This window comes from Sciurus carolinensis, chromosome 10 (genome assembly GCF_902686445.1).
Source record: "Sciurus carolinensis chromosome 10, mSciCar1.2, whole genome shotgun sequence".
In the NCBI taxonomy this organism is placed as follows: domain Eukaryota; kingdom Metazoa; phylum Chordata; class Mammalia; order Rodentia; family Sciuridae; genus Sciurus; species Sciurus carolinensis.
In genome coordinates, this window is record NC_062222.1 from 44,546,410 (window position 1) to 44,556,791 (window position 10,382).

The 10,382-nt window shown below is 36.2% G+C and overlaps 1 protein-coding gene across 1 annotated transcript in view; it reads right to left on the bottom strand.

Annotated features, from left to right (window-relative positions):
• Window positions 1-10,111, bottom strand: part of Fam241a (family with sequence similarity 241 member A) — a 37,058-nt gene extending 26,947 nt beyond the window's left edge. Inside the window, exon 1 of the mRNA XM_047567345.1 lies at window positions 9,782-10,111. Coding sequence (XP_047423301.1) covers window positions 9,782-9,937 — 156 coding nt within the window. The 5' untranslated portion in view covers window positions 9,938-10,111. The remainder of the gene's footprint in view (window positions 1-9,781) is intronic.
• Window positions 10,112-10,382: the final 271 nt, after the last annotated feature.

Sequence of the window (10,382 nt, forward strand, 5' to 3'; positions counted from 1 at the left end):
GGAAGAGACACTGTTTTGGCAAGAACATTAATTCAGTTTTTAACAGAAGTATTTTTTTGGATAGAAGTTTTGACAGACTGCATACTATCTTAGAGATGCCAAAATAATTTTCTGAAGTATTTGCCATATAATGTAATCTCTGTTCTCATGGAGATTGTCTTATGAGTGTGCCTGTAGAGGGGAGGTGGGGAGTGGCAGAGAATAAACAAGCTAAGAACAAACAAGATAATTTCAAATAGTGAGAAAATAAAACAGGGCTGCGGAATGGAGGAATTTAAGGTTCTTTTTACAGAATAGTCAGACCTGGGATATCTGAGAAACTGTTAGGCTGATAATGTGAAGATCTGCTAAGGAAAGATCTAAGGAAGAATTACAGGCAGAGGTTCTGAGAGAGAATCAAGCTGGTAGGGCTAGTGCATGACTGTGATCCATGATAAGAAATTTATTTTAGACAGGTGTGCCTGTAATCCCAGTGGTTCAGGAGGCTGAGGCAGGAAGATCTCAAGTTCAAAGCCAGCCTCAGCAACTGAGCAAGGTCCTGTCCAAAATAAAAATTAAAAAGGGCTGGGGATGTGGCTTAGTAGTTAAGTGCTCCTAGATTTAATGCCCAGTACCAAAAAAAAAAAAAAAAAAAAAAAAAAGCTATTTGTAGTGCACTGTAATTTCTGTTCTATTCTGTTCTATCCTACCCTATCCTCTCTCCTGTTGCACTAAATTATTTAATGGTATCCCTTATCCAACATGCTTGGGACCAGAACCTTTTTGGATTTCAGATTTTGGAGTATTTGCATATATATACATATATATATATAAAGAGACATCATAGGGATGGGGGCCAACGATAAATACAAAATTCACTTATTATTCATATATATCTTATAAACATTAGTAATGTTTATATAGTATTTTTAGTGTACTTGTGTTTCAACTACAACCTATCACTTTGGGTCAGTTGTAGAATTTTCCATGTTCAGCATGTCAGATCTCAAAAAGTTTTAGATTTTGGAGGATTTCAGAGTTTCAGATTATGGATGTGTTTTCACTATGTTACTTAACCTCCTTGTGCTGTAGTTTGTACATTTTAAAGTCTGGGCAATAATAGTTCCTCATCACAAGATTTGACACCAAATTTGCCTCCAGAAAGAATGAACCCTTTTATATTTTTAACTTTTAACATATACTTATCATATACCTTATTTCTCTAAACCTACACAATTTATCTTTTTAATCTTGTCAGTTTTATAGGTGAAAACTCGTTTGTAATTGTTTTAATTACATTCCTTTTATTTCTAGTAAGGATGGACACCTTTTCTTGCTCATTGGACACTACCTTTTGGTAGTTTTCACTTTTACAAAATGTAAAATATGAATTAATTATATATATATATAAATTTACTAACTATATAAAACTTTATATATTCATAGCACCAACTATAAGTAGTTTATCATATATACAACCTGTTATTTTTCATTAAGTTAGAGCATTCTCTTAAACTTATTTCACACTAAACTACATAGACCAATAAAGGAAAAAAAGATTTTTTGAGGGGATTCATAAAAATCAATGAGAATAACATCCAGATCTTAGTTTTTGAAATTAGTATAAACTGAAAAATACAAAGCTTTATTCATTTTTCATTTTAATTAATAGTTTTCAATATTTTAAAAATCATCACAGATTGTAAAACATACAGAAATGAACAACCAGGTATTCACAAAGATGTGCCTAATTTGGGTGACATCTATCAAATATATTAACACAGCTGCCTATTATAGTGGAAGGGAATGGTTATGTGACAAAGAAATTAGAGAAAGTTTTTGCACGAACTAATGATAGATAATGCTAAGCCATGAAGTGAAGAATATGACTAATTTAAGCCTCTTTATTAAATCAAGTTGCAGGTTAAAAATTTATACATTTTGTACTTTTCCTAAAATTGACTTCTTTTTTGTAAAATAATATCTGGTGACATTACTGACTACCTTGTATGTGCAGATAGTATGCTAGATGCTACCCTCAAGATGAGGGAGAGGGCTTGTCTATTGAAAGTAGTCAAAATCAAATGCCTTTGCTGAAAAATGACATTCCTTTTCAATTCTCAATTTGTAGTAGTGAAAATTTAGTTTCTGCTACATGCTGTTATCTCTGAAAACCATAGAATAAGGAATTCTAAATCAGTTAGACCAATGGAATTTGCAAACTTACATCCTGTGTACATATCTAAGTAAAATTTCGATGAGGATAGAAAACAAAAATCATTTTGTTTGTTATAGATGGACACAATACCTTTGTTTTATTTATTTATTTATTTTTATGTGATGCTAAGGATCGAACCAAGTACCTCACATGTGATAGGTAAGCACTCTACCACTGAGCCACAACCCCAGCCCCAAATATCATTTTTTGATTAATTGGATGAGAATAAAAAAATTCTCCAACACATATACCAGAAAAAATTGTCAAAGGAATGAATTTCCTAAGTGGAAATTAATTAACATTATGTTTAGTTAGTACTACTAATAATTTTATCCTTCATTTCCATGAAGTTCAAAACTTGTGCACTATGCTTTCTTTTTGATTATATCTCTGATAAGCTGAAGCTGTTGTTATTAGAAAACAGGAACAAATAAGGTCAATCATTTCCTCTTCCTATGCCAAGAATAGGTACACGTGCCAATGAGGTTAAGTGGAAAAAGAAAGAAAGAAAAGAAAAGCCATTGGACATACGGAAAAAATTAAATCAGGTAATAGAAACTACGTTTTGTATCAAGTTAATTGGAAGCTCAGTTTCTTTGCTCAGATGAAACTACTTTTCAAATGTTTTATCAATTTCTTTAAATGCACACAAATATACTTAATTAACCAAAAAAATAACTGGTAGGAACTCTTAAGGTATTTGAACATAGGAGGCCAGAATCATAAGACTGTGACTCCAGAGAAAAAGAAAAAAACAAAACAAAAAAAATAAGGCTTAGAAAAGGTTCAAATAAGAATTGTTTCTACTTATACCTCCTAGGGCAAGACTAATATCATGGTACTTTTAGGTTTTCCCTTTGATTTTGCTTTATCACTTCTCTTGAATGGGAAATGGAGAAAAATTACACAGAAGTAGGAGGGTATACTTTTAGGATCAGTGACCCCAAAGGGGGGAAAATCACCAAAAGGTCTACATAAGAAACAACATTAACTTAGGTCGACAGGTTTATTTTTTTTTTCTTAGAGAATTAGGAAATACTTAAATTTATCTAATTTTTAGATTCAATGGTGGGATTCACTGTTACATATTCATACATGCACACAATATAATAATATAATTTGGCCAATATCACTCCTCAATACTTCCCTTTTCACTTCCTTCCTTCCTCTCCCAGTTCCTTTCTTCCCTTCTACTGATCTTCCTTAGATTTTCATGAGAAGTTCACCCCCACAATCTTTCTTTTCCTTTTTTCTCTCTAGCTTCCACATACTGACCCCTAACCTTCTAAGTTTGGCTTATTTTGCTTAACATAATATTCTCAAGTTCCATTCATCTTCCTGCAAATGACATAATTTTATTTTTCTTTATGGCTTAATAAAACTTTTTTTTTTTTGCACCAGGGATTGAACCCAGGGTGTTTAAAACAGCCACATCTCCAGTCCTTTTTAAAAAATATTATTTAGACAGGTTTTGACCATGTTGCTTGGGGCTTTGAATTCATAATCCTCCTGCCCCAGCCTCCAGAGCCACTGGGATTACAGGTGTGCATCACCGCACCCGGCTAAACTCCATTGTTTATATACACCACATTTTCCTTTTCCTTTGATGGACACCTAGGCTGGTTTCATAGTTTGGCTATTGTGAATTGTTCTGTTATAAACACGACAACTCAAGGCATTCTAACACATATTTTGAGTAGTTTCACAACTTTGGTACCTACTGACACTTTGAGTCAGACATACTTTGTTGTAAAGGACTATTCTGTGCATTATAGAATGTTTAACAGTATCTCTGAACTTCTATTAGATGACAGTAGCACCCCCTAAAGTCTCAACAATAAAAAAATTTCCCAGACATTACCAATTGTCCCTTGGAGGCAAAATCACCCTCATTTGAGAACTACTGATTTAGAGATTACATTCTAAATAATGATATAAAAATGAACAAAAGATGCCTATTATGCAAAATTATTTCCTGTATCACTAAGTGACTAGATGTCCTCAAGAACAAGAGGAAATTAAATTAGTGTAGAACTTATCTTAAGTTCATAGCACTTTTATAGTATTATTTAAAATCACTTTAAAAGGATGTGAAAGGAATTAGGTTTAAGCAAATATTTAGTTTTGAACCACACAATCTAAGGAAGAGCAACAGATTTCAGAAACTGGTTTCCTATTGACTCTTTGCACATAAGATCTGGCTTTGGAGTTTAGAGACCTAGGTTCTGGTCTGCTCTGGTACACATTAGTTGTAGGACCTAGATCAAATCACTTGTCCTGTTGGAGTCTTATACCTTACAAAGAGTTCAAATACATACTTCTGAAAAAAATTAAATAACTTCCTTAAATATATCTAATACTGATAGTATGCTGATAGGAAAATGTGGTGAATACTGATTGGTTTGCTTATCTATCCTCTAAAGTATGGTCTGTGGGCACAGCACTGGGATGACTTGGGAGTTTGTTAGAGATGCAAAATTTCAGAACTTAGACCAACAGCACCAAAATCTGTATTTAACAAGAGACGATACCGATAAACTTAAAGGAGCAAGTGTTACATTTTGCCTTTCTCCCAGGGTTCTTTTTTAACTGTAGAGGCTGGATATATTAAAGACAATCTTTGTTGGATTTCTTTTCAGTTACGGTTCTGCTTAAAGATTAGGTCCAACAGTTAATACTTGTTGCTAGCCAACATAAATTTTAGAGACTGCTCTACCATAAATTTTTATAAATTATTAACTCATGAGATCCTCCCAATAATCTTATGAGGTTGATATAATTATGATTCTCTTTATGCATACAAAAAATCAAGCTCAAAGAAGAGGGTTATTAACTCATCTAAAGTTAGTAAGTATAAACCTAGATTTTTGGATATAAAATTGGTATAGTTAGTCATATTTCTAATGACACATAAACAGAACACACAGGCTGTCTCTCATTTTGGAATGGTCATCTAATTGAAAACTTGATTAAATGCTTTTACAGAGGTGTCTTCATTTATTTACTTAAATATCTATGAAACAACATTGTTCTTTGGAAAATTCCAAGCATAGCAAAAGGCAAAAAATAGAAATAGGACAGTATCATTCGAAAGGAAGCAAAATCATTCATACCTATAGACAAGATGATTATATAACTAGAAGATGCGAGTCAAGTCTAAAAGTTATTAGTATTTTTAGTGTTAGAATTAATAAAAGAATTCAGAAATAATCCTTCTTATAATACCAACAAAAATAAAAAAGCTTATAAGGCTTTAGTATATATGTACGAATGAAATGTATACATGTATATATGTGTGTGAATATATATATATTACTATATATAAATGTATATTACTATAAATATAAATACATATGCACATTTATTATTATAAAGAATAGTAAAGCAAGGGAGAAAATGGATTATTCAATGATTAGAAAAAATTTGCTCTAAACCTTACACAATACATAAAATAATTCTAAAGAGATCAAATATAAAGAGCAAAAAACCCCACAAATGTACACATATAGAAGAAAATATAGGTGGCTATTTAATTCATTGTAGTATTAGAAAGAATTTCTAAACAAAATATTTCAATAGATTGGTGCATACATGTATAATGTGTATGTGTATATGTATGGGAAATTACCAAAATAAGGAAATACCTTTGACTAACAAAAATCTGAAGCATTTCTAAATTTAAAAAATCATCATAAAAATACAAAGTAAATATCAATCAAGGAAGATATTTATAATCAATGTGAAATAAGATATTAATATCCTTATAATAATGGCAAAAGAAAAAATGATCAAAGAACATGATTAAAAAAGGAATACAAATGCATAATAAACATATGAATGGTTTAGCAAATCTCTCTGGTAATATCTTACAACAATAAGAATTTGTGCTTACTAAAATAGCAAAGATGAATTCATATTATATTATTCATTGCTGGCACATATGCATTCCAAGGGTACTCTCATGTAGCAGTGCTGGAAGTACACATTGGCACATATACTCTTAAATGCTGTTCTTTAGGGTGTTTCAAAAGGCTTCAGTGCATTTTACGTAAAACTGACCTAGTTCTTTCTTCTAGGAATCTGTTTCAAGATAGAGGTGTGAGGATTTATAAGAGAAGATTTTCATACACGTTGTTTGTACAAGAAATAATTATTTATAAAGGAAACTATATGAAGTGTACACTGTTAAGAGAACATACTATCAGATAGCCCTAAAAATAGTTTTTACACAATTTTTATAACATGTAACATTTATCTTCATTAAAGATAAAACATTCTACTTATATTAAAACATGTTAAAATACATGTGCAAATACACTGATATATGAATATAGTAATACCGAATATTTGATATCAAAATATTACCCAGAATGGGATTTCAAATACTTTTCTCCTTTATATATTTCTGATTTTTATTTTCTAAAGTACATCTTACTTTTATCTTAAAGACCCTAAAACTAGAGTTAGTGATTCTAAAGTCAATCTAGGGATGATGGGATGCCCCATGCTCTATGTCAGTATGGACAGCTTAGGTTTTTCAAGTCTTGAACTGTACTCTGTGCCACATCTAAACAAATACTATAGACATAATAAAAATCCTGGAGATGTTTAGCATTCCAGCTATGCAGAAGGTCACAGGCCCTCTTACATGAAGTCACCCTGGCATTGACTGTCATGAACATACTTGGGTTATCTCTCATGTACATGATATCAACACACAGAATAGCTATGACCTATTCCCTCAACATCCACTGAAATTGCTCCTTTTTCTCTCTTAGAGGTGGGACCTCTACTTTAAACCTGACACAGCCCCTTTCTTGCAAAGTCTCCTTTCTTAGGATACTTGATTTTCACTAGATCTCCTTTGTCAATCATCCTACCTCTAGGATTCAGGCCAGGAGAACAGAGGAAATTTACTTAGTTTTTTTCTCAAATGGAGTAGCAGCTAAGGAGTGAGGCTGATAATATATTAGTTATTAATAAATCACTGATATTAATGCCAGTATTTCAGTAATTACATGAAATAAGTTCCAAAATACAATAACTTTTGAACTGGTATTATAATAACAATGAGACAAAGGTAGGTTTTGTATAGTCAAAGCATATGCAAAAGACTTCCCAGTTGAGAGAAGAGAATGAGACTTTCAGAAAGGAGTGGAAAGAAAATCAGTGAAGGAAAAAGGATGTAGGCAGAGGAGCCTTTAGTCTGGGAAATAAGCCCAAGGAAGAAATCTGCTTCATCAAATTATTAGGAAAGGAAACTCTGTGAAGGAAACAGAAACAGAAAGGGATTTAACACAGAAAATTAGGTGCTGACAAAGACTGAAGGAGCACAAGTCAGGTGCCTCTGGGGTTACTGAATTCAAGAGCACACCACCATGGCATTGATCAAGATAAGGAGAAGCCTCTGCAGGCTGCTGCCTTCAATTTCCTCTTAATATCCATAAGGATAATAAGACTCTGGAACACCAAGTGAGCGTGCTAAGCAGAAAGAACAAGCAGGAAGATGGCCTCTGTTTAATTTCTAGCTAATTAGTTTTGGTTCTGTTTCTGTTTATATCATTGTTTTTATGGAAAAGTTCAGTGTAAGTTCTAAATCACTAGCTTAGGAACCAATTTTTCAAAAGTATTACATTTATACTTTGGGGTCCTTGTGTCTATAAAACAATCAACAAAACAAACAAATAAAATGAACAAGAAAACATCTCCCTAAAGAAAAACTAAAATTTCTCCTTGGGATGTTTTATAGTTGTAAACTTCATTTAATTCTCCCTCAAATATCTTAATGTATGTAAAATTATCTCTCCCATAATTACATGGCAGTGTAAAAATTTTTAAATTTCATTTGTAGGATGTGAAAAAAGCTAGAAAACAAGGCTTCATGATAATAATTTATCACAAAAGCTTGCTTCTTACATCAATGGGTTGGGCTGTACTTTTTTTTTGCTTGCTTTTGGTTTATTGATAAGAAGTTCTTTGATGCTGATGTAGTAAGAAATGCATATTTTCAATTATTCTGTACTTAGGCTTGGAGTACATAAATAATGAAGTAAAATGATAAAAGTAACAATTCTGAAGCAGTACAAGAAAATGAAATTTCATTTTGTGCAATGAAGGAAGCTGGTATACAAAGGAATATTTGTTTTCTAGTACAAATGTTTCATTCTTTTTTTGTTGTGGTGGTTTGTTTGTTTCCTCCTTTTTCTTTTTACCATAAGTAATTTTGGTAACATCAGAGTTAGTGATAAAGTTCATAGAAGCTTAAGTGAATTATTTTATATACTTTCTTCAAGTCATTTGAAAATTTACTTTGGAATCTCTCTCAAATGCACCCCTTTTCCCAAGAGAGTACTTATAGCTGTTTTCTTCACCTTTCCAGTTGAGCAACTAAGGTAAGAGGAAATCAAGACCTTTATCTATTGAGTCATGCATGGTACAGTTAATGGGAAAACTAACAGGAAGGGAATCAGGAAGATCTAGCAACCAATTATTTGCTTTAGTCACCATCTCCTATATTGTCACACATATAAACAATTAAAATCCACATGGTGATGAAACCCACTAAGGCTTATTTTATGTGCCACATACTGTTTCCTAAGTAACATACTGAAATAATAGAAGTTATACTTTAGATATTAATGCATTTAGTGATGGTATTGGAGTTTGTGAAATGTAACAAAAAGGACAAATGGAAAGGGATGAGAAGCGACAGGTATTAGACCCAACAGTACAGCTACAGTAAAGGTCAATGATCAATTGAATTCCTGCCTCTTAATGTGATTCTGAAGACCAGCTTATCTCAAGTATTTCTGAAGGTCTAATTATTGTATTTGCCAGTGAAAATTCTTCTGACATGTAATTCAATTTCTTAAACTTCTCGACTAAGGTATTTGATATTAAAATGTCCCTGATCACACTCTATTTAATAAGATCCAACTCTGAAAGCTCATTCTCCTTTCCCTTATGTCTGGCCTCTTCGGTACCCAGTGAAAGCAATTTTGCTGCTTTTTCATTTTTGAAATGAAGTTTAGATGTCATCTGTGTTCTTATAAAGAACTTGGTCTGGGAGAGTCCCTGTCAAGACATCTATTGTAATAGTGGCTCCTACACATGCCTTCATACACTGACGGCCTATGGTGAGAACTACACCCACACCTCAACCAGACGTTAGGTGTGTGTTCAGAAATGCAAGATGGAGGGCAGGAGGGGAGCAGTCCCCTAAGCCAGGCTCAGGGGCACCGACTCCAAGTTGAAGACTGTCCACAGACAGGGCTTTTAGGCAAGTGGCAGCCCGGGAGGGCATTTCCGCAAGGCGCCGGACAAACCGTCCGCCCGACGGCAGCGGGAGGGCCGAGCGGCCCCGCCAGACACGCGCCCGGTGGCCGGCACTTGCAGCCGCACACGCGCGAGCCCGCAGCCCCGCCCCGCGCGCCGTCCAACCGCTCCTCCGCCGGCTTCCCGGGACGCCGCGGCCCCCAGCGCCCCGCGCGGGGAGAGCCCAGGCGCCGCCCGCCTGCCGGGCCACTTCCCTGCGCCGCCGGGTGCAGCTCGGGGCCCGGCCGCGCCGCCCCTCTCCGCGCTCACCTGCTCGCTCTCCTCCTGGGGCTGCCGCCCGCGCCGCCGCGGGCTCGCTCCGGGCTCCCGCTCCGTCCCAGCCGCCGCCCGCTCCGCCAGCGCGTCCCCGTCCTCGTCGCGCTCCCCGCTGCCGCCGCCCCGCAGCAGTTCCCCGGCCGAGCACATCCCGCCGCCAACTCCCGCCGCCCGGGACGGCAGCCGGAGGGCCACGCCGCGTCGCACGAGGCGGTGGCTGCCGCCCCAGGGTCGCCCTAATCGGCAGCGCTTGCCGCTGACAGGAGACTGCGAAGCGCGCCTGCCGGCCTGGGCGCCCAAAGTACAGTAACAGCCCGGCCCCTCCTGTCACCGGCTCGCCCCGCCCCGCCGCCGGGAGGAGCCCTCCGGGGCGGGGCCAAGGCGGGGGCGGGGCCAAGGCGGCGCGTGTGCGTGAGTGTGTGTGTGATAGTATGAGACTATGAGAGGGTTTGAGTGTGTGAGACTATAACAGTATGTAACAGATTGAGGGAAATTGTATATTATGAGAGTCGGTGAGTGTATGAGAGAGATTGTGTCTGAGACAAATTGTGTGTATGTGAGCCTGCGTGTGATTTTGTGTATGCGAATGAGAGAC